Source organism: Ruditapes philippinarum, unplaced genomic scaffold, assembly GCF_026571515.1.
Source record: "Ruditapes philippinarum isolate M1 unplaced genomic scaffold, ASM2657151v2 ctg2178_1_1_1_1, whole genome shotgun sequence".
NCBI classification, from domain to species: Eukaryota; Metazoa; Mollusca; class Bivalvia; order Venerida; family Veneridae; genus Ruditapes; species Ruditapes philippinarum.
This window is the reverse complement of record NW_026856992.1, coordinates 1-26,209: the sequence shown is the minus strand read 5'-3', so window position 1 is coordinate 26,209 and position 26,209 is coordinate 1. Positions and strand designations below refer to the sequence as shown.

Sequence of the window (26,209 nt, the reverse complement as noted above, 5' to 3'; positions counted from 1 at the left end):
TTTTTTAAGTTTTTACTATATGCATATAGGGAAAATCAATGACCCCCCTGGGGCGGGGCCAATTTTGACCCCAGGGCTTTTATTTGAACAAACTTGGTAGACACTCACTAGAAGATGTTTCATGCCAAATATCTAAGCTCTAGCTCTTTGGGTTTTTTAGAAGAAGATATTTTAAGTTTTTTTCTTTTGGTTGCCATGGCAACCAGAGTTCTGCATGGAATTAAATTCTTTGAACAATTTTCAAAGGTGACCACCAAAGGAACATTCCTGTGAAGTTTGGATGAAATTGGCTTAGTGGTTTATGAGGAGATGTCATTTAAAGTAAAAGTTTACGGACGGACGACGGACGAAAAGCGATCACAAAAGCTCACCCTGTCACTTTGTGACAGGTGAGCTAAAAAGGAGATAACTCTTGAAACAAAGATGCAAGATGTCATACATGATGTGAGTGTAACAAAGAACAATTAGTAATGAAGGTACGAATAATGAATGTTTATTTTGAATTTGAAGTAAATGAAAGTTAAAAGAACGAATAAGAAAAATTAAAAGTTTAAGGAGGAGATAATTCTGGAAATATGGATGCTAGATTTATAAACCTTGTCATATTATTATGATGTGGGAGTTTGAAGAAAATCCTATCATGATTGAAGAAGTTGGAGTAAAAATTACCAATTTTCGAAAAAAAGTCTCAGTTCAAAAGGGGCATAATTCTGGAAATAGTCTTGCTAGAGTATTGAACTTTCTCACAAATGTTGAGTGATAATAAGAAACATATATATGAAGTTTGAAGTAGATACATTCAGAAAAAAAGAAGTTATTAAAAAAAACAATAATTTTTTCATGAAAATTTTAAGTTCAAGGGAGCTAATTCTGATAAATTTTGTGCTAGAGTTGTAAACTTTGTCACATATGATGTGGTTGATGACTAGCGACTTATATTTAAAGTTTGAAGAAAATACCTTAAGAAATAAAGAACTTATAGTGAAACAAGAGCTGTCCGTAAGACAGCGCGCTCGACTTTTTTATTGCTTGCCAATAAAAAAAGTTTTTGCAGTAAAAGGCAATACAAGAATCTCTGTATTTTTAAAGTGAACAATGGCCATGAGCATTAAGATATTTAGTGAAGAATTATTTTACTGAATTGTGTGATACCCTTGAACACTGCAGCAAAGTTTGAAATGTTTAAGTCAAAAGCAATATCTCAAAGGGTTAAGGCAATAAGTGGATTTTACCCATATTCAATGTATTTTCTAAGTCAAAAAGGGGCATAATTCTGTCAAAAACCTTGACAGAGTTATGTCCTCTTGTCTGTTGATGAAGGTCGTGATGGTAAACAAGTATGGTCAGTTTCAAAGCAATACCTCCAATGGTTTTGAAATAAAGTGAGGTGGTACAAAAAACTTAACCAAGCTCAATACACTTTCTAAGTCAAACAAGAGCTGTCCGTAAGACAGCGCGCTCGACTTTTTTATTGCTTGCCAATAAAAAAAGTTTTTGCAGTAAAAGGCAATACAAGAATCTCTGTATTTTTAAAGTGAACAATGGCCATGAGCATTAAGATATTTAGTGAAGAATTATTTTACTGAATTGTGTGATACCCTTGAACACTGCAGCAAAGTTTGAAATGTTTAAGTCAAAAGAGGGCTGGTAAGAAAGAAAAAAAAACTGAGTTGAGCCTTAAATAAATTTAATAGTATTAAACCCACTTTGAGAGAATAAGGTATTTTTACGTCACTCAGAACACCTTGGTAAATGACATAATAACATAATTTTTCAAGAAATCTATGCCAAGGAAGCAGTATATTTTTGTACAATCAGCATAATATATAGATTTGACTTTGTATGTGAAAGTATTATAGTTACCTTATAATACAAGTAATAGATAAATTTTATCAAGCTTTTTTAGATGTTGTCAGTTGGTCACAAGTGGATCTCTTTCACACAGGCTGTGGGTGACTGGTTACTTTTCGTGGGTCCATAAAAGTCGATAAAAGGCCTTAATTTTTAAAACAAATCCTTGACAGAGTTACCTTCTCTTGCGTACAGATGGGGGTAATGATGTGAAATAGCATTAAAAGTTTCAAAGCAATATCTCAAAGGGTTAAGGCAATAAGTGGATTTTACCCATATTCAATGTATTTTCTAAGTCAAAAAGGGGCATAATTCTGTCAAAAACCTTGACAGAGTTATGTCCTCTTGTCTGTTGATGAAGGTCGTGATGGTAAAACAAGTATGGTCAGTTTCAAAGCAATACCTCCAATGGTTTTGAAATAAAGTGAGGTGGTACAAAAAACTTAACCAAGCTCAATACACTTTCTAAGTCAAAAAAGGGCCATAATTCTGTCAAAAACCTTGACAGAGTTATGTACTCTTGTCTGTAGATGGAGGTTATGATGGTGAACAAGTATGGTAAGTTTCAAAGCCATACTTGTAATACTTCTGAAATAAAGTGGGGTGGTACGAAAAACTTAACCAAGGTGTGACGCCAACGCCAACGCCGACGCCGACGCCGGGGCGAGTAGGATAGCTCCCCTTTTCATAGAAAAGTCGAGCTAAAAAGGGCCATAATTCTGTCAAAAACCTTGACAGAGTTATGTACTCTTGTCTGTAGATGGAGGTTATGATGGTGAACAAGTATGGTAAGTTTCAAAGCCATACTTGTAATACTTCTGAAATAAAGTGCGGTGGTACGAAAAACTTAACCAAGGTGTGACGCCAACGCCGACGCCGACGCCGACGCCGGGGCGAGTAGGATAGCTCCCCTTTTCATAGAAAAGTCGAGCTAAAAACTTAAAAACTAGAATCAGAAATCTTGAAATTCAGTCTATTTGTTGCCATAGCAACCAGAATTTTCAACATAGGAAGATAAGAAAAGAATGTGCATAATTTCCAGACTGCAATCTACCCATATGTCAAGTTTCATAAAAATATTTTCAGTACTTTTTGCGTTATCACTGGATCCTGGTTATGTGTAAAATTTGCCATATTTTCAGTCTATTTGTTGCCATAGCAACCAGAATTTTCAGCATAGGAAAAAAAGGAAAAGACGTGCATAATCTCAATACTGCCATCTATCCATATATCAAGTTTCATAAAAATATTTTCAGTACTTTTTGCGTTATCGCGGAATACAGGTTATGTGTAAAATTTGCCATATTTTCAGTCTATTTGTTGCCATAGCAACCAGAATTTTCAGCATAGGAAAAAAAAGAAAAAAACGTGCATAATCTCAATACTGCCATCTATCCATATATCAAGTTTCATAAAAATATTTTCAGTACTTTTTGCGTTATCGCGGAATACAGGTTATGTGTAAAATTTGCCATATTTTCAGTCTATTTGTTGCCATAGCAACCAGAATTTTCAGCATAGGAAGAAAAGAAAAAGACGTGCATAATCTCCATACTGCCATCTATCCATATATCAAGTTTCATAAAAATATTTTCAGTACTTTTTGCGTTATCGCGGGATCCAGTTTTGTGGACGGACTGACGGACGGACGGACATTCTTACCAGAGCTACATTATGGGGTTTTCTTTTGTTATTTCTTTTGTTCTTTTTAACCCCACAATGCAGAAAATAACCCCACAAGAGAAACGGAATGAATGACATCAAAGACATCTATTGTTATGAGAACAATAGACCAAACCCCATAATGTAGCTCTGGTTTGTACGGACGGACAGACGGACTGACAGACGGACGGAGGGTAAACCTAAAGTCCCCTCCGGTAAACCGGTAGGGGACTAATTATGTGCACACTAAGACACACACATACATACTAACAAAAATAGGGACAGGGCAAACACTATAATTATGTAATAGACGAAGCCAACAGCTTATCTTATAAAATACATAATATATTATACCGGAATACTATCCTGAAGATAAAACTGATGATCTGATAGAGAGCACTGAAGTCTTAGTTCTAATAACTGTTTGAGTGTAGCTAACGGTTCTGCAATATCCATGTGCTGTATTATCAAATTCTGATACTGAGGTGCTGGAAGCTGACCAATTACCTCTTCTTGTATAACAACACTGAAAGTCAAAAGAAATTAGTAAGCAAGCACAGTCTGCGAAATAACTTTTTATAATAAACAAGCAGTTCTAAAGGACAGCTAAATCCCCTACCTCAGCAACATGATTGTGTATTTCTTCACCTTTAACAAACCATGACCTTGATATTGTGCCATGCATATCATAAGCACATTTGCTCATCACAAGTCTGTTTCAATTATTGGCCAATTATCTTCCACATTCATGGGTAATTTTAGACTTCATATATTGACAAATTTCTTACATATTTGTTTGTATCATGCTTTAGGCAAAATTGCTGTTCCGTGGGCTTTATTAGGGATTTAAATTCCATTCCTCTGCTAGTATTTACAAGTAGATATTGATGCAGGAGGAGTACAAAATGGTAGAAATTTGCTTGTCCGACAGGACAAGTGAAAATTTGCCAATGTAATAGGAAGCTAGAATTTTCTAAATCAGTTTGTTTATTTTCAACGATGGAAAACTGGAAACAGCTTGTGTTTTAGGTAATGTATAAATTGCCCTCTTTATGCATTGCTAATTGGATACAGATGTGACTGGAAAGTGCCCAACAATGCTCTATAAAGTTCTCTATTTACACACAACCTAAACATAAAGTGTGTTTCCGGTTTCGGTTCGTTAAATTTGTGTGAACAAACTGATTATGAAAATTTCTAGCTGTCGACTGCATCGACAAGGTTCTAATGCATCTGGAAATTTTATTTTGACAAGAAGGCCATGATGGCCCTGAGATGGCTCACTTGTATATAGGCCCTCTGGGTGGGGCCAATTTTAACCCAGGGGCTTTTATTTGTAAAAAAAAACTTGGTAGACACCCATTAGAAGATGTTTCATGATAAATATCTACAGGGTTCATACAGACCATCCAGGACAAAATTCAAGGAGTTTTCAAGGACTTTTCAAGGACTTTTTCAAGTATTTCAAGGACTAAAATATGTGAAACACTAAAGACAAATATGTGTAAAAGGGCGACAATGTATGAAATTAGTGTTTTACATGCAAATACCTGTTGAAGTACTATCAAATTTATGAAGTTTTTTCTAAGTGTGCAAGATTTTGCAGTAGTTGCTTCAGAGGGTGGGAGTGGTATTGTCAGATTATTGTTATTGTCATCTTTATTCAAGATAGTACTTGCACCTAAACTGAAGAAGCTAGTTACATTGTATATCCTGATTACATTCTCTCGCTGTTGAGTGTTGTGAATTGTTTCTCACTTTAATGTGCGATTTTATAGCGCTTTCACCCATTCCTGAAACGTCTATAACCTTATCACGAGCGCTACACATCGCCTTTCTTTAATCACCCTTGAATTCTTTAATGAAAGGGTATTTTTCTACACATTTTGGCGAGAAATTACACTTCTTCATTTTTTGATGAATAACCCAAACCGGTCCGTGAAATTTACACGTCATGAATATTTCAATCGTGTATAAAAGCCAATACCCGTTCCGTACCGTCTTACTATCTCGTTACGAAGTCGTTTTTTTTTTAAATTGATGTATATTTGAGTTTTCTTTTGTTTTTTTTTTTTTTTTTGGCCGCTGTTTTACTCATTTTAGTCGTTTTGTGGTACTTTATGAGGAATTTGTGGATTATTGAACAAAATTCACAAGTTTCCTGTAAAATTCAAGGAGTTTTCAAGGACTTTTTCCCTGGACAAAATTCAAGGAGTTTTCAAGGACTAACCACCAAATTCAAGGACTTTTCATGGCCTGTGCGAACCCTGATCTAAGCTCTACCTCTTTGTTTTTTTTACAAGAAATTTTTTAAGTTTTTACTATACACATATAGGGAAAACAATGACCCCCTCACACAGGGCAGGGCCAATTTTGACCCCAAGGATTTTATTTGAACAAACTTGGTAGACACTTACTACATGATGTTTCATGCCAAATATCTAAGCTCTAGCTCTTTTGGTTTTTTAAAAGAAGTTTTTCTTTCGGTTGCCACGGCAACCAGAGTTCTGCATGGAATTAAATTCTTTGAACATTTTTTAAAGTTGAGCACCAAAGGAACATTCCTGGGAAGTTTGGATGAAATTGGCTAAGCAGTTGATGAGGAGATGTTGTTTAAAGTAAAAGTTTACAGATGCCCGACGGACAGACAGATGCCAGAAGAAAAGCGATCAAAAAAGCTCACCATGTCACTTTGTGATAGGTGAGCTAAAAAACAAAGATGTCACTGGTTCCCATACAGTGTGTGAGATGTCTGTCCTTTTCAAAGATTATTGTAACGAAATCCATGATATTTCTGCCATGCAACTTTTGGTTGTCTGGATCTTTCTTATACGATATACAGTCGAGACTGTCATAATTATGTGACATTCCAAGGGAACCTCAGAAAAAGGTCACATATGACAGGGAGTCTCTTAATACAGTCTCATAGAAAATTAAAATTTAAATACCATCTATCTGTCTATATACCATTGTGACTTAACATATACATATATAACTATTTGAAGGAATAATATCTAACCAATTGCAAATAAACATAGGTACTTTAAATATTTGTTGTAAATAAAATAAGAATCTCTGTAAAGCAAATATAAGCGCATGTTTATCATATAAATTTAATTTTATTTTTTGTATTAGATTTATATTGAATCATTATGGTACAAAATAAACCTGAATTTGATGCATTCAGATCCTTAAAATATATGTCATACTTTGGAAAAGATATCCATATCCAAAGTTTTTTCTGGTCTGGTATAAACATTTTTCCGTATTATTCATGCAGCCATTGAAAGGTAAATTAAAACAAGAGGGCCATGATGGCCCTGAAGTCGCTCACCTGTATATAGGCCCCTGTAGCGCGGCAAATTTAAACCCCAGGGCTTTTATTTGAACAAACTTGGTAGACACTCATTAGAAGATGTTTCATGCTAAATATCTAAGGTCTAGCTGGTCAAGGTTTTTCTTTACACATATAGTTAAAAACAATGACACACCTGGGACAGGGCCAGTTTGAACCCAAGGGCTTTTATTTGAACAATCTTTGTAGACACTTACTAAAAAATAGTTCATGCTTAATATCTGAACTCTAGCTATTCGGATTTTTTGAAGAAGATTTTTAAGTTTTTGCTATTCACATATAAGGAAAATCAATGACCCCCGGGGTGGGGCCAATTTTGACCCCAGGGCTTTTATTTGCACAAACTTTGAAGACACTTACTAGAAGATGTTTCATGCTTAATATCTAAACTCTAGCTATTTGGATTTTTTCAAAGAAGATTTTTAAGTTTTTGCTATACACATATAAGAAAAATCAATGTCCCCAGGGGCGGGGCCAATTTTGACCCCATGGCTCTTATTTGAACAAACTTTGTAGACACTCACTAGAAGATGCTTCGTGCTTAATATCTAAACTCTAGCTATTTGAGTTTTTTCAAAGAAGATTTTTTAAGTTTTTGTTATACACATATAAGGAAAATGAATGACCCCCGGGGCGGGGCCAATTTTGACCCCAGGGCTTTTATTTGAACAAACTTGGTAGACACTCACTAGAAGATGTTTCATGCTTAGTATCTAAACTCTAGCTATTTGGTTTTTTTCAAAGAAGATTTTTTAAGTTTTTGCTATACACATATAAGGAAAATCAATGACCCCCGGGACGGGGCCAATTTTGACCCCAGGGCTCTTATTTGAACAAACTTGGTAGACATCCATTAGAACATGTTTCATGCTAAATATCTTAGCTCTAGCTCTTTGGGTTCTTTAAAAGAAAATTTTTTAAGTTTTTACTATATGCATATAGGGAAAATCAATGACCCCCGGGGCAGGGCCAATTTTGACCCCAGGGCTTTTATTTGCACAAACTTGGTAGACACTCATTAGAAGATGTTTCATGCTAAATTTCTTAGCTCTAGCTCTTTGGGTTCTTTAAAAGAAGATTTTTTAAGTTTTTACTATATGCATATAGGGAAAATCAATGACCCCCTGGGTCGGGGCCAATTTTGACCCAAGGGCTTTTATTTGAACAATCTTGGTAGACACTCACTAGAAGATGTTTCATGCCAAATATCTAAGCTCTAGCTCTTTGGGTTTTTTAGAAGAAGATATTTAAAGTTTTTTGTTTTGGTTGCCATGGCAACCAAAGTTTTGCATGGAATTAAATTCTTTGAACAATTTTCAAAGGTGACCACCAAAGGAACATTCCTGTGAAGTTTGGATGAAATTGGCTTCAGTAACTGATCTTCAATATGTGAAGTTTTAATGAAATCCCTTTCAATTCTCTTCAGCTTATTCTCTGGACAAAAGTGTGACAAGGCATTAACTATATGCTCTCCATGAAAAATTTTTACAGCTCCAAGTATAACTAAATGTTGAAATTTGAGTCCAATGAATCAACAACAAAAGAAAGTAATCATATGCTGGGTAAATTTTTTAAAGTATGTACTTAAAATAATATACAGACCAGAAAGAAATGTAATCCAAACTCAGGTTAAAAGGAAATTTATATTTTATAATGAAACCCCTGATAAAAGGTTATTGCTACCAAATAGATACAAACATACTTATCTGCCAGTTCCTGAACATCATTTGAATCTTGCATGATTTCAGCAGAATCATCTTGTATAATCTGTGATTCTTCAACTGACAAATTTGAATTTTCCTGAAATCAGAATAGGCAGAGCTCCAGAGATTTTTGCATTTTTTTATAATAAACAAATTTAACTGATTGTTTTTTGTTGTTGATTGTTTTTTGTTGTTTTTCTTTCTTTTTCATTTTTTTAGAAACTTTTACAAATAAAATACTGATTCAATGTGAAAGAATACAAAACATGCTCTGTAAAGTCAGCCTTCCCTAGGCTAGGCAGAATATACTGGTACTCAAGTTTAGGATACACAGCAAAATTATTTCATATTAGGAGTCATTAATATTTTTCTTTTATGTCTGTTGGCATGTACCTTCATATTTTTCCATGTACTCCAGTTTGAACAATATAGTTGAAATTAGAATTACAGAAAAATAAACTAGAACTATCACTAAATGTGATTAATATCCCTGCAAGACTGCTTGGGAAATGAGGAAGTTACTAGTAACAGAATATCTTGTAAAAGAACTGAAATAGAGTTATGTTTGTGGGCAATTAAAGTTCGTTGTGGTTCTTGTATGTTGCATTTCCTTTCAATGTGGTTGACCATTTTGATGAAGTTTTATTGAATTACTCTGTAATAAATCCAAAAAGAGTAAAGCTTCTTGAGCACTGCACTTCCTCTCATTGTGCTTGACCATTGAATGAACTTTCATTGAATTCTAAACATTAGTTTTTAAGTTATACACCTGATAAGGAAAAGGAACAAAGGGCAATAACACTACAAATACTGAAGATGGAGTTATGGTTATTGTACACTGCACTTCCTCTCATTGCGCTTGATCATTGTATGAAGTTGTATTGAATTCCAACTGCACTGGACAAAAAAAGTAACAAAGGGCAATAACAGTAATAGAGTTATGGTTCTTGTGCACTGCACTTCATCTCACTGCCCTTGACTATTGTATGAAGTTTGTTGGAATTCCAACCATTAATTTTCAAGTTATGCACTGCCACAAGACAATAAAAAGTAACGAAGGGCAAAAACTCTTAAATGAGTCAAGAAAGAGTTATGGTTTCAGTGCACTGCGCTTTCTCTCAATATACTTGACCATTTTATGAAACTGTATTGAATTCCAACTAGTAGTTTTAAAGTTAAGCTCTGGACAAGAAACAAGAGGGCCATGATGGCCCTGAAGTCGCTCACCTGTATATAGCCCCCCCCCCCCCGGGCCGATTTTAACCTCAGGGCTTTTATTTGAACAAACTTGGTAGACACTCATTAGAAGATGTTTCATGCCAAATATCTAAGCTCTAGCTCTTAAGGTTTTTTAAAAGAAGATATTTAAAGTTTTTTTCTTCGGTTGCCATGGCAACCAGAGTTCTGCATGGAATTAAATTCTATGAACAATTTTTAAAGGTGACCACCAAAGGAACATTCCTGTGAAGTTTGGATGAAATTGGCTTAGTGGTTTATAAGGAGATGTCATTTAAAGTAAAAGTTTACGGACGGACGACAGACGGACGCCGGAGGAAAAGCGAACACAAAAGCTCACCCTGTCACTTTGTGACAGGTGAGCTAAAAAGCAATGAAAAGTAACAAAGAGAAATAACTCTATAATTACACTGGACAGTGTTATGGTTCTTGTGCACTGCACTTCCTCTTATTGTGCTTGACCATTGTATGAAGTTGTTTTGAATTCCAACCAGTACTTTACAAGTTATGCTCCGGACAAAGAAAAGTATCAAAGTATCAATAACTCTGTAATTTGTCAAAATGGTGTTATTGTTCTTGTGCACTGCAATTCCTCTTAAAGATCCTGTATGTTTTGATATTGTCCTAATTGATATTGTTACTGTGTGTACACCACACTTGCTGTTTGTTTGTTTCATTTTACGCCTTTTCTCAACAGTATTTCAGTCATATAGCGGGTAGTTTCCTAACCATTGTTCCTGGAGAGTAACACCAGTACTAGACTACCTTCCTCCTTGCTAAACTACCAAAGCATCTCCCAGGGATTGAACCCACACCAGAGAGGTAACTGGATTAGAAGTCATCAACACAATCCCCTCGACCACGGAGGCGTAGTATACCACACTTGCAAAAAATTATATGTGTATATAATTATGCAAACAAAACAATTTTCAAACATCGAAGAATATGTAAAATGTGTACTGCAAATATTTGTGCACATAATATTACTCAATGAATCATATGCATTCCTTTCTTATTGGAAAAAATGACTTAGAATTTATAGAAAATTAATTTCTAACTAGACCTATCACTGAAGGTGATTAATACCCCCACCAGCAACTTCTGACTTTTTGAAAAAAACGTAGTCTGAAGAAAAATTTGAACACAAACTATCAACTGTGTACAAAGAAATATTTCAATTAATTTTAATCGCAACTGGGGTCTCAAAATAAGCTTGCTATATACCAAGTTTGATAACAATATTTCATTCCTAACTCTAGTTATTGTCCGGAAACCATTTTTCTATTTTTAGTAACACTGTTAACGGTGACCTTGACCCTAGGGGGTCCAAATGCAATACCAACCCAGGTCTTCATATAAGCTTCCTTTACACCAAATTAGATTACAATATCTCATTCCTAACTCTAGTTATTGTCCGAAAACCATTTTTCTATTTTTCCTTACAGTGACCTTGACCTTGACCCCAGGGGGCCCAAATGCAATACCAACCCAGGTTTTCATTTAAGCTTGAAATACGCCAAGTTTGATAACAATATCTCATTCCTAACTCTAGTTATTGTCCGGAAACCATTTTTCTATTTTTAGTAACAGTGACCTTGACCTTGACCCCATGGGGTCCTAATGCACTACCAACCCAGGTCTTCATTTAAGCTTGCTACACACCAAGTTTGATTACAGTATCTCATTCCTAAGTCAAGTTATTGTCTGGAAACCATTTTTCATAACGGTGACCTTGACCTTGTCCCAAGGGGGCCCAAATGCAATACTAACCCAGGTTTTCATATAAGCTTGATATACGCCAAGTTTGATAACAATATCTCATTCCTAACTCTAGTTATTGTCCAGAAACCATTTTTCTGTTTTTAGTAACAGTGACCTTGACCTTGACCCCAGGGGGTCCAAATGCAATACCAACCCAGGTCTTCATATAAGCTTGCTATACACCAAGTTTGATAACAATATCTCATTCCTAACTCTAGTTATTGTCCGGAAACCATTTTTTTATTTTTAGTAACGGTGACCTTGACCTTGACCCTAGGGGTCCAAATGCAATACCAACCAGAGTTTCCACATAAGGTTGCTATACACCAAGTTTGATTACAATACCTCATTCCAAACTCTAGTTATTGTCTGGAAACCATGATGTTGACCGACCGACGGACCGAATGACTGACCGACCGACAAACCGACCGACCGACAAGCTGACTCCTATATACCCCCCCCCAAAACTTCGTTTGTGGGGGTATAATTATCTCCCTTTATTTACATGAAACATTAAATTTGGTAATATCTTTATAAATAATGCTTATTGGAACTTACAATATTGACAAAGCTTAATTTAAGCATTATATTTATGAAATAAAACCATGAAAAAATTGTGTTACAGGATCTTTAATGTGCTTGACAATTGTATGAAGTTGTATTGAAATCAACAAGTAGTTTTTAAGTTATGCTCTGGACAAGGAAAAGTAACAAAGGGCAATAACTCTGTAATTAGTCAAGATGGAGTTATGGTTCTTGTGCACTGCACTTCCTCTTAATGTCCTTGATCATTGTATGAAGTTGTATTGAATTCAAACAATTAGTCTTCAAGTTATGCTCCAGACAAACAAGAGGGCCATGATGGCCCTAGATCGCTCACCTGACCCATCGAATTCATCAGAACAATTACCTAGACAAGCATTCTGACCAAGTTTCATGACAGGTGAGCCAAAAATGTGACCACTAGAGTGTTATCAAGGATTATCCATATTTGAGCAGTGTGACCCAGGTGACCCATATTCAAACTTGACCTAGAAATCATGAAAACAAACTTTCAGACCAATTTCCAGGACATTTGGATCAAAACAGTAGCCACTAGAGTGTTAATAAGATTTTTCTAGTTTTAACTCCTATGACCAAGTTTTTCATCCGAGATCACCCATGTTCGAACTCATCCAAGCAATGACCTAGTCAAGCATTCTGACCAAGTTTGATGATAATTGAGTCAAAAATGTCACCACTAGAATGTAAACAAGGTTTTTCCATATTTGGTCAGTGTGACCTAGTTTTTGACCCCAGATGACCCATATTCAAACTTGACCTAGAAATCATCAAAACAAACTTTCAGACCAATTTACAGGATATTTGGATCAAAACTAGAGTGTTAACAAGATTTTTCTATTTTTAGCTCCTGTGACCTAGTTTTTCAACTTATACTCCGGACAAGGAACAGTAAAAAGGGCAATAACTCTGTAATTAGTGAAGATGGAGTTATTGTTCTTGTGCACTGCACTTCCTCTCAATGTGCTTGACCATTGTATGAAGTTGTATTGAATTCTAATCATTAGTCTTCAAGTTATGTTCCGGACAAGGAAAATGCAACGGACGGCTAGACCGACCGACCGTCCACCGAGTGACTCCTATATACCTATTGTAATATACACAATATAATAATTATATACCTTTTTATGTGTGGTGACCTATTTTTGACCTTAGATGACCCTTATTCAAACCTGATATATATTGACTGATTGATATATATTGACCACCAAACAGTGCAACATGCTTTTTGTGGTCCTCGAAAACAGTGATAAACAAATGGATTTAATATATGAATATGTTGGATAATTTTATATCTTTGAATTCCTTAGAATTTTCTTCATAAAACTACAGTGTTGATATTGAATAATATTCACTAGCAAAATTAAAAATTAGTGAAAACTAATGAAAAAAATAGTCATAAAAGGAAATAAAGGATTAACTAGGACTTAAAATTGCATACATTGCATTCCTTCTAATCAGTAACAAGATTGTGTTTATAAGGATATAAATTTTAATAGACTTAAGTGTTAACAACAACAATGACTAATCAGTCTTCCATTGATATGGATAGCTTTGAAGGATTTTCTCAAAGCGACTTAACAGGTACTTTAACAGAGGACAATATGTTTGATCTATATGTTAGTCCAGCAAGTGATAACATAACAATAACCTTCTTTGTGCAATCAACACATGATAAAATGAGAGAAATTCTACAATCTCAATACAGCATGGTCCAGACCCCAGACAAAAAGGGATTAGTAACAACTTTAACAATGTCTGGAAAAAAAGTTGTGATAAGAATATATCACAATACACTAACAATGACTGTTCAAGAATGGATCAACACTTTCCTTGAGGGTTGCAAAAGTAAACTGATGACACAAGAAAATTCAAACATAATACCACAAAACAATACTAAAACATCATTAACTAATAATAATCAAGTATTTTCCCCCAAGCTAACTTTAGTAAATAGTGAATCAACCATCCCAAAACTGATTGAACATTGAACAAATATTAAAAATAATGAGCCAGAAACTGATTCATCACAAACTCAAGAAACGTCAGAAGCTGAAGGCAATGGTACAAAATTAAAACAAAGTAACTTTGGTGCTTCTTATGCATTTAACCCTCTACCAAAACCAAAGAAGAAAAAGAGAGGGATATTCAGCTTTAATTTTGGAAAAACAGTGACATCCACTCCAGTAAACTGTCACATGTATCAGTACAAAGCCAAGTCTGTATCTGTCAATAAAAGCAAAGACAAGGGACATCAAATTTCATTTTTACAAGAGCAGACTGATGTAAAATCAGTTATTAGTATTGATGATGAGGACTTCAGCTACCAAATAAACAGTGACACAGCAAGTCTGTCACATTTAAGTTTTAGCACAAACACCACTGAAAGTAAAAGTGCTAAATCACCTATAAAACAAGAGCTGTCTGTAGGACAGCACGCTCGACTATTCTAAGTGCTTGATAGTAAAAGAGTCTTGATAATGTTAAATTTTTTAAGTTCACAAAAGGGCTAATTTTTTTTTATAAATTCATGTTATAGGCCTTAGAGAGAGTCTAATTATACAGAATTGGCTTGACTATTCGGAAGGTAATGTCACAAGGGTTTTTTATGGAGTATAATAATACAAATTACCTATGAATACATAAATTTGACAGAAAAGGTACAAAAGATTGTTATTAAGATGTTTTATCAAGTAAATCACTGCTTTATTATTATGAATGCATTAGATTGTCCCAAAAAACGGACAAACCCTTCAGTAGACTAGTTATTGAGATAACAGCTTACAAGCAAAACTTTACCATGAATTTTTAAGTTGAAAAAGGGGAGAAAAATCAGCCTAAATGCAAGATAGAATTATGAATCTTTGTCAGTGACCTACAAATATGACCCTAAATGCATATGTGAAGTTTTAGATAAATATCTTTAATAGTTATTGAGATATGTAAAACTTGCATGTAAACATTAACCAAGAGACTAAGTAGAAAAGGGGATATGAATCAGCCTTAATGCAAAATAGAGTTATAGAACTTGGTCAGTGACATACAATTATGACCCTCCAATTATGACCCTAAGTGCATGTGTGATGTTTCAAGTAAACATCTTTGAAGACCTTTAACCAAAATTTCTAAGTTCCAAAGGGGGATAATTCTGTCAATATGGTAGGCAGAGTTATCCAACTTGTCAATCTGATGTACATTGTTACTATAAATAAGTATTGTAAGTTTCAATTGAATATCTCAAGCAATAATTGAGATATTTGACTTTACAAAACACTTTAACCAAAATTTCTAAGTTAAAAAGGGGCATAATTCTGTAAATATTGTAGGCAGAGTTATCCAACTTGTCAATCTGATGTACCTTGTTACTATAAATAAGTATTGTAAGTTTCAATTGAATATCTCAAGCAATAATTGAGATATTTGACTTTACAAAAAACTTTAACCAAAATATCTAAGTTAAAAAGGGGCATAATTCTGTCAATATTGTAGGCAGAGTTATCCAACTTGTCAATCTGTTGTACCTTGTTACTATAAATAAGTATTGTAAGTTTCAATTGAATATCTCAAGTAATAATTGAGATATTTGACTTTACAAAAAACTTTAACCAACGCAGACGCCGACGCCGACGCTGACGCCGACGCCGACGCCGGGGCGACTACAATAGCTCTCATATTCTTCGAATAGTCGAGCTAAAAAATGACTTTGCTGTACAGTGTGACCTTCAAGCCCGACACAAAACAGAAATAAACAAACTTTCACAGTCAGCTGAAATTATGAACAGTAATCTAAATGCTCGGCTACTCATCCTCGAGGAAGAAATGCAAAAATTGAAACAAACCAATCAGTCTTTAAAACAGGAAAATAGAATTCTAAGAGAAAAACTGTCCCAAAAAGAAAACAATTAAACCATCAGGGATGATATAGCAGATATAAAGGATAAAATGTCGAACTTCTTACTGACTCTTGAAATGCTAAAGAAACAAACAGAAAATTTGCCATCAAATGCCGATATGTATTTACTCCAGAGTGAATTTAGGAATATAAGGAAAGAGCAAGAAGATAAAATCAACCAACAAATCTTACTAAGTTCTAAACTAATACAGAGCAATGAAACCTCAGTTACAGAGATAACCCAAGAGTCATACATCAACATGCAAGACATGGAAGTACAGACTGGTGAGCAAAACACAGAAAAACAGAAAACCGACACCAATAGGCAGTTAAAAACCCAGCAAGGTATGAAACAAGTATTGATCCTTGGTGACTCTGTGACTAAAGGATTACGTAAAGACAAAATGAGCACAAATTGAACAACAGTAGATATCAAATCCCATCGTGGGGCAACTGTTAAAAACATAACTGACCCAAGAATGCAACCCAAAACAATTAAGAATGCAGATATAGTCATCATACATGCTGGTATAAACAATATATCAAATGCAGACAAACCAACTGATATCTGTAAGGAGTTTCTTAATCTTACTCATGCAATTCAAGGAATCAACTCGAAGGCAAAAGTAATGATTTCATCAACTACCAAAGAAAAGAGACCTTTTGTCGACTGAAACATATCTGTCACCAATAACCTTCTGAAAAACATGTGTACAGAAAAAGGGTTCATATTTATTGACAATGACAGTAAAATGATAAAGGATGAAAAAGTGAATCAAACTCTCTTCTATGATGAAGTCCATCTAAACATTAAAGGATCAATTGTATTAGGGAAACAACTTAACAAAGCTATACGCACATCCCTTGGATAGCAACAGAACTCATCACTAAAACCCTTAAATTTTCAGAAGGCTCAACATCACCAAAAACTGGATCCCAACCGGAAATACAATACATGAAACAGGGGCTTTCTAGCAACACCAAGATATTGGCCATGGAATCCCTGGATGCATCCAAAGTGGTAGCTGACACTGTCAAATATTTCAAAGAAAGTGATAATACTACACATGAAATCGTATCAAATAATATTCAATACAGTGTATATAATGTAGATAATATAAATATGAAAAGGAATAGTACTGAAAAAATAGTGATAATTACACAGATCCAAACGCCAACCAATCAGATGTCTATATGGATTCACCACAAGCTGATTTGATGCTTAAAGACGTAAAATTTGACAGAAATGGCATTAACTTTAGGCATCTGAACATACATTATCTTTATCCAAAGTTTAGTGAAATTCAATTTTTAATTAATAAATTTCCAAATATTGACATACTAGGACTGCAAGAAACTTTCCTTAGTGACAAATTTTGAAACAATGAAATCCATTTAAATAATTATCAACTTTTCAGACGTGATAGGGAGTCTAATGGGGTTGGGATAGCATTATATATAAAGTCAAACCTACCATGTGAACTTAAAGAACTGATCTTGATTCTAGTGATATTGAGGCTATATGGGTAGAAATGAAGCTTGACAAACAAAAACCCTTTATTGTAGGATACAACAAGCAAATTCCTTGAATTTATATCCCCCGCCGAGTACTGGTTATTATTAACACAACAACTGAAGACATAGGGCTTTATTTTATATATTAATCATGGCATAAACAGTAATATTCTTTGAACTTGATAAACATTCAGGGCAATAACAGAGCCATAACTTCGTGTTAAATAGTAAAATCTGGAAATGCCAATGAGATGTATGCATACTACATAACTAATCAAGGGCCATAAATCTGAGTTATAAGTTTCTGACCGGAACAAGGCGACTATATGCACATCTCCTCTTAGTATCCCATAAAGTTTCATTGAATTCCAGCCAGTAGTAGCAGAGAAGTAGCGAGGAAACAAATATTTTTCTATATGGATACTGCATAACTAATCAAGGGCCATAACTCTGAGTTAAAGTGTCTGACCGGAACAAGCCAACGATATGCGCATCTCCTCTTGGTATTGAAGGTTCCCATAAAGTTTTGTTGAATTCCAGCCAGTAGTTGCAGAGAAGTAGCGCGGAAACGATTTTTACTCCATATGCATACTGCATAACTAATCAAGGGCCATAACTCTAAGTTAAAGTGTCTGACCGGAACAAGCCGACGATATGCGCATCTCATCTTGGTATTAAAGGTTCCCATAAAGTTTTGTTGAATTCCAGCCAGTAGTTGCAGAGAAGTAGTGCGGAAACGATTTTTACTCTATATTCATACTACATAACTAATCAAGGGCCATAACTCTGAGTTAAAGGGTCGGACCGGAACAAGCCGACGATATGCGCATCTCCTATTGATATTGATGATTCCCATAAAGTTTCGTTGAATTCCAGCCAGTAGTTGCAGAGAACTACACCGGAAACGATTTTTACTCCATATGCATATTGCATAACTAATCAAGGGCCATAACTCTGATTTAAGTGTCTGACCGGAACAAGCCGACGATATGCGCATCTCCTCTTGGTATTGAAGGTTCCCATAAAGTTTCGTTGAATTCCAGCCAGTAGTTGCAGAGAAGTAGTGCGGAAACGATTTTTACTCTATATGCATACTACATAACTAATCAAGGGCCATAACTCTGAGTTAAAGTGTCGGACCAAAACAAGCCGACGATATGCGCATCTCCTCTTGATATTGATGATTCCCATAAAGTATCGTTGAATTCCAGCCAGTAGTTGCAGAGAACTAGTCCGGAAACAAAATTCGGACGGATGGATGGACGGACGGACGGACAACGCCAAAACTATATCCCCTCCCGATTCCATCGGCGGGGGATAATTATAGGCCCCTTCATCACCAGTTTCTTGGAATGACCATATTGAAAATATTTTAGATACACTTTATGTTGAAAATAAAGAAATTATTCTATTAGGAGACCTAAACTACAATTTTATAAATTAAAGCCCAGTAAATTCTAAATAGGAAAAAATAATCAATACACTCAACTTACAACAACTTATAACACAACCCACTAGTCACACGAACATCGTCTTCCATTATAGACCACATTTACACCAATCATCCACAGAATATATAAGCTACACAGCTGTTCCAGTAAGTTCTATAAGTGACCACTACCCTTCTGTTTTACAAGAAAAACTTATGCAAAATAAAAAAAAAAAGGCCATTACATATAACTATAAATTACAGATATTTAAAGAAATTCAATGCAGATAACTTTTTAGTTGACTTATCAAATCAACCATGGTCATTAATTGATGTGTTTACAGAACCTGATGATGCCCTTGACACTTTCTATGATTTATTTCTAAAAGTTTTAGATTTACAAACAAGAAACATGGCAATGCCATGAAACCAGGTTTTCAATTATCACCATTATAGATAAATATGTTGTATTTGAAATACAAATACAAGCAACAAACAATGTAACTATGTGCAATGTAAAACATGAATAATGTAGGAGGAATTGCCACAGAAGAAGTGTTCACTATACATGTATATTCTGTATAAGGAAAAAAACAAAGGGCCATAATTAGATAAAAAATTATCCAATCGCAAAACCCCGACAATATGCGCCAGGGCACTTGATGACAAAGCTTCTGTGAAAGTTTGAACAAAATCTGTTGAGAAATGTAGGACGAATTCAGCACAGAAGAATTTGTTCACTATATATTGATAATTCTGTATAAGGAAAAAAAACAAAGGGCCATAATTAGGTAAAATATTATCCAATCACAAAACCCCTACAATATGCGCCAGGGCACTTGATAACAAAGCTTCTGTAAAAGTTTGGTCAAAATACGTTGAGAAATGGAGGAGAAGTGGAGCACGGTAGAAATTGTTCACTATATATTCTGTATAAGGAAAAAAAACAAAGGGCCATAATTAGGTCAAATATTATCCAATCACAAAACCCCGACAATATGTGCCAGGGCACTTGATAACAAAGCTTCTGAGAAAGTTTGGTCAAAATCCGTTGAGAAATGTAGGAGGAGTTCAGCACAGAAGAAATTGTTCACTATATATTCTATATAAGGAAAAAACAAGAGGGCCATAATGGCCCTGAGGTCGCTCACCTGTATATAGGCCCCCCACCCCCGGGCCAATTTTTACCCAAGGGCTTTTATTTGTTTATTTGAACAGACTTGGTAGACACCCATAAGAAGATGTTTCATGCTAAACATCTAAGTTCTAGCTCATTGGCTTTTTTAAAAGAAGATTTTTAAAGTTTTTACTATACACATATAGTTAAAAACAATGACACCCCTGGGGCAGGGCCAGTTTTGACCCCCGTGCGTTTATTTTAATAAACTTTGTAGATATTTACTTTAAGATGTTTCATGCTTAATATCTAAACTCTAGCTATTTGGGTTTTTCCAAAGAATATTTTTAAGTTTTTGCTATACACATATAAGGAAAATCAATGACCCCCCCCGGTTGGGGCCAGTTTTGACCCCAGGGCTTTTATTTGAACATACTTGGTAGACACCCATTAGAACATGTTTCATGCTAAATATCTTAGCTCTAGCTCTTTGGGTTCTTTAAAAGAGGATTTTTTAAAGTTTTTACTATATGCATATAGGGAAAATCAAAGAACCCCTGGTGCGGGGCCAATTTTGACCCCAGGGCTTTTATTTGAACAAACTTGGTAGACACTCATTTGAAGATGTTTCATGCCTAATATCTTAGCTCTAGCTCTTACGGTTCTTTAAAAGAAGATTTTTTAAGTTTTTACTATATGCATATAGGGAAAATCTATGACCCCCTGGGGTGGGGTCAATTTTGACCCCAGGGCTTTTATTTGAACAAACTTGGTAGACATTTACTAGAAGATGTTTCATGCCAAATATCTAAGCTCTAGCTCTTATGGTTCTTAAAAAGAAGATTTTTTAAGTTTTTACTTTATGCATATAGGGAAAATCAATGACCCCTGGGGCGGGGCCAATTTTGACCCCAGGGCTTTTATTTGAACAAACTTGATAGACATGCACTAGAAGATGTTTCATGCCAAATATCTTAGCTCTAGCTCTTAATTTAATTTGAACAAACTTGGTAGACACTCACTAGAAGATGTTTCATGCTAAATATCTTAGCTCTAGCTCTTTGGGTTCTTTAAAAGAAGATTTTTTTAAGTTTTTACTCTATGCATATAGGGAAAATCAAAGACCCCCTGGGGCGGGGCCAATTTTGACCCCAGGGCTTTTATTTGAACAAACTTGGTAGACACCCATTAGAAGATGTTTCATGCTAAATATCTTAAGCTCTAGCTCTTTGGGTTCTTTAAAAGAAATTTTTTTAAGTTTCTACTATATGCATATAGGGAAAATCAATGGACCCCCTGGGGCGGGGCCAATTTTTGACCCCCAGGGCTTTTTATTTGAACAAACTTGGTAGACACTGATAAGAAGATGTTTCATGCTTAATATCTTAGCTCTAGCTTCTTTGGGTTCTTTAAGATGAAAATTTTTTAAGTTTTTACTATATGCATTATAGGGAAAATCAATGACCCCCTGGGGTGGGGCCAATTTTGACCCCAGGGCTTTTATTTGAACAAACTTGGTAGACATCCATTAGAAAACATGTTTCATGCCAAATATCTAAGCTCTAGCTCTTTATGGTTTTTTTAGAAGAAGATTTTTTAAGTTTTTACTATATGCAATATAGGGAAAATTAATGACCCCCTGGGTCGGGGCCAATTTTGACCCAGGGCTTTGATTTTGAACAATCTTGGTAGACACTTCATTAGAAGATGTTTCATGCTTAAATATCTTAGGTCTAGCTCGTTGGGTTCTTTTAAAAGAAGATTTTTTTAAGTTTTTTACTATATGCATATAGGGAAAATCAATGACCCCACCTGGGGCGGGGCCAATTTTGAACCCCAGGGCTTTCATTTTAAACAATCTTGGTAGACACTCACTAGAAAGATGTTGTTCATAATGCCAAATATCTTTAGCTCTAGCTTTTCTTTGGGTTTTTTAGAAGAAGATGTTTTTTAAAGTTTTTTTCTTTTGGTTGCCATGGCAACCAGAGTTCTGCATGGAATGGAATTCTTTGAACAACTTTGTTAAGGCTTCACACAAGGAACATCCCTGTGAAGTTTTCATTATGATTCTGCCTTATGGTTTCAGAGGAGATGTTGTTTGAAAAGTGTGAACGGACAACGTACGACGGACGACAGACAAGGGACGAAGAGTGATCCTAATAGCTCACCCTGAGCATATGCTCAGGTGAGCTAAAAAACAAAAAATAGCTCTTAATTTGAATTTTATGAGATTTTGTTCTTTATTTAACTACGAAATGAAGCTCATAAATATAAAATGTTTGCTCGGACAGACGGACAGACGGATGGAGCCTATTACTATATCCCCCTTTTTTCCCTTTTTTCTTCGAAAAGGCGGGGGACAACAAGGGGGACGACCATTGGCATCAAAGTGACTTCACCTGTAGACATCCTGTTATTTGTGTAAGGGTCAATTGTAACAATAGGGGCAAACTTTGAACAACCATGATAGAGGACCTATAGATGATATTATATAACAAATATCTGAGCTCTAAGCATTGTACCTTCAGACAAAAAGTTTTTTTTAGTTTTTTTAGTATATGTATAAGGAAAACCTTTTGACCTTCGGCGGTTTGCCAATTTTTGACCCCAGGGCTATAATTTGAACAAACTTGGTAGATATCCACTACACAATGTTTTATGCCAAAATATCTTCCTCTAGCTTTTGTTAATTTCAGAGATGACTTTTTAAGTTTTTTACTATATACATACCCTAAAAATCTTGATTTAACGCCCCCCTGCCCCCAAATAACGCCCCCACCCTCATTTGACAACCTTGTGTATAATTTAAAACAAAGAAAATAACAGAAAATAAAGAAAAGTCTCTTACTAGTTTAGGCGATTTACAGTATATCCCAATATCATTCCATTTATTGAAAAATATCCGTGAATCAAAACTTAAAACACTTTTAAAGTTCAGAGTGAAGTCTACTTGAAAACAGTAACTGTTTAAAAAAAAAAAAAACATTATTTTTACAGTACACACACTACAGATAGAGCTTTCCTTTATAGGCAACTACACAGATGTGGAGAGGGGCCTGTGACACATGGTAAATTAGGAAAGTAACATTGACGACGTCAGATTGTCGGCGAGAACAAAGGTGTCAACTGCAAGCAGGATATCAGGGAATTCTTGGGAGGAAAATTAGAGAGAGCTGGCGGTGTAGATCAAAGGTGTCATGGGTTGACATGATGTGTTTAAACAGGACTTGCTAGATTTTTTAAAAATCATTTGAAGAGAGAATTTTTCTTCTTTTTTTTAAAATCTTTTTTTTTTCAACGCCCCCCTTTTGAAAAATGTTACGCCCTCCCCCGGGGCGTTAAAGTAGGCTTTTAGGAGATAAGGAAAATCAATGACCCCTTGGGGCAAGGCCGATTTTGACTCCAGGGCTATAATTTGAACATTTTATTTTTAAGTTTTATTACATGATGTTAAACACAAAATATCTAAGCTTTAGATCTTGCACAATCACAGAAGATTTTTAAAGATTTCATTTTAAAAATCTCTTTTTAGCCCTCCTGAACATCTTATGAAAAATTTCATCAAATTTGGTCCAGTGGTTTCTGAGAAGTCGTTTGCATAAAAAATTAACGACAGATGCACTGACGGACGATGGACCACAGACAAATTGTGATCACAAAAGATTACCTTGAGCACTTTGGCATAATTATGTCAAAAACCAAACTATGCATGAAACTGGAACATAGACAGTTGCATTGTGATATTGCATAAGATATTCCAAACCAAGTTAATATTTCTACTGATTCCTGAGATTGGTATGGATGAGATGGGACAGCAATGGCAACAGGAACTATGACCTGACTGAATTTTTCCTGGATCAAGAGTCGACATCATTGAAATTGTGCCATGAGATTTTCAAAATCATATAATTGTTGATGGGTCCAAAGTTTTTTTTACCTGCATTCCAGTCAAACAACTATGTGGCTTTCATCAACAACACCAGAATTCTCATTTTGCATTCATCAAGTCTTATTCTTTTTTGGTCTTGACCAGTGAACACATATCATCAACATCTTCTTACTAACTCATCTTGTTCCAGGTTTTCTCTTTCACTGCTGAAAATTTATATATTTTTGATATTGTTATATACTTATACACAGCATGAAGTGACACTTAATTTATCAATGTAACAAAATCTCCACTCAGGGCATTGGGAACATGCTACAGTATCATTCTTTGTGGTTACAGTATAGAATTTTCAAGATGAAAATGTTACAGTACAGAATTTTCAAGAGTGTCTGTTTTTGATGTCATTTAAGAGTGGCATCCCTTACATTATTAATGTTGATGTCATTACCATGTTAATAATTCAATAATCCTCCTAATTATATTATGAAACTAGTTGAGGTAAAATCATATCAGTTACATTTTAGTAAATTTTTCTTGTTCTGACACTTTCATTCATGTACAGGTCAAAAATTGTCTTTAGGCAGCATACTATCCTTATGTGCTTGTGTGTCTATTAAATTTAATTAAATCATAGAGTAATCAATCATTATCATCATCATCAGTTTTTTGAAACATTTACAAACAATATTGCGATTAATAGTTTAAACCATGTACACTCCTTCAAACATGAAGCTTTACATGAATGATAAATAAATGCACTCATGATTAATAATGTCAAATAATTGACACTAAAGTGATATTTCCTTCTTCCCTGTAATTTTACATCTGAATAAAGGTTGTTTCCCCTAGCCCAAAATAGGTATATTTTCCCCCCTAAAATGCCCCTGCACTCATTCTCCACCAAAAGCATGGACTTATATCAACTAGTTGATAAAGAACTTGACTCTGAAAGATAGAGAGTTCTTCCCTCAAGAGAGCCTTTGCTATGAACCATGCATGTTAACCTGAAATTGAAATTGAAAAACATATTATAAAATGTGTGGGTAAAAGAATCCATTCTCAATTGTTGGACATTGATTTCAGGTTTTCCCCCATTTCTGATTTATCATGCCTATATTTTTCCCCTTCAGAAAGCCTCAGGTTGTTTTGTAAATTTAAACAAACATTGCAATTAATTTTGTGAAAAAATGCTATGCAACCCAAATTAATGCAACACTAAATAGTTTAGGAACAGAAGATTTTTGGCGACCAGATGGTTATGTCATCTTCAACATGGGTTTTTTTTTTTTTTTTTTTTATTTCAGGTTCTACAACAGTGGGCTCCATCCGAATAACATCTTAACAAAATAGTACAAGGTTTAATCATATAAAGACACACACATAATGTCAGAATATGTTGAAAGCATTTATATTTCTTCAGTTTAATTGCTAAGACTGTTAGTTATTCTGACTGATAAAATAAACAAATGAATATTCATATATACTGAGAAAAACATTCGTAATTATTGAGTACTTGTCCTAAACTTTTTCCTATCCAAAGTAAACGTAACAAACATTGCACTGTTTTCTTTCTGAATGAAAAGCTGTAAGCAAAAAAAGTAGAATGACAAATTATATATAATTTATATTTTTTAATAGCGCAAAAAATTGCAGTATTACGTTAGGAAATAATTTTTATGTGGAAAATATGTACTAAAATATCTTTTTGTGGCGACTAAAAATAAGTTTTCAAAATAACAAATTCCCTCCGCATAGAAGGCAACTAATTTAATAAATGAGATAGTAGTTATAGTAAACTTCTTGACCTTAGTTTATTGATGATAGGACCAAGTATCTCCCCTGCAGTATTTTCATTTAAAATGTGTTTAGATATTTGATATATGATTCAATTTCCTTCATTGCAAACAAGATTGCATTTGTGAATCAAAGCACTGAATGTACTGATGGGGAGGCTATGACAGAAATGTTTCAGACTTATAGTTCTTTTCTTTTGCTTAAATGTGCTGTTAAATAAGAAGATATGCACATTGCCGCTCATTATCATTCAACCATTCATAAACTTATGGTTAATATGGTTGACTATTCTTTGTTGTTAATATTCCAGAACATTTCATTGAGGTCTACATTCGGACTGTTAATCATGCAAATTTGAAAAAAACCTAAAAACCATTTATAAATGACAGTACCAGCAGGTATGACGACTGTTCATTATAAGATCATAATACCATTTAAACTGAC

At 34.7% G+C, this 26,209-nt stretch overlaps 1 protein-coding gene across 2 annotated transcripts in view; it reads right to left on the bottom strand.

The window, feature by feature from the left end:
- LOC132748412 (DNA-binding protein Ets97D-like) overlaps positions 1–24,101 on the bottom strand; it is an 86,499-nt gene extending 62,398 nt beyond the window's left edge. For both annotated transcript variants that reach the window (XM_060738019.1, XM_060738020.1), the window contains exons 1-3: positions 24,020–24,101; positions 8,571–8,668; positions 3,868–4,039 (exon numbers count right to left, since the gene is read on the bottom strand). In XM_060738019.1, coding sequence (XP_060594002.1) covers positions 3,868–4,039; positions 8,571–8,668; positions 24,020–24,025 — 276 coding nt within the window. In that variant the 5' untranslated portion in view covers positions 24,026–24,101. The remainder of the gene's footprint in view (positions 1–3,867; positions 4,040–8,570; positions 8,669–24,019) is intronic.
- Between the last annotated feature and the right edge of the window lie 2,108 nt (positions 24,102–26,209).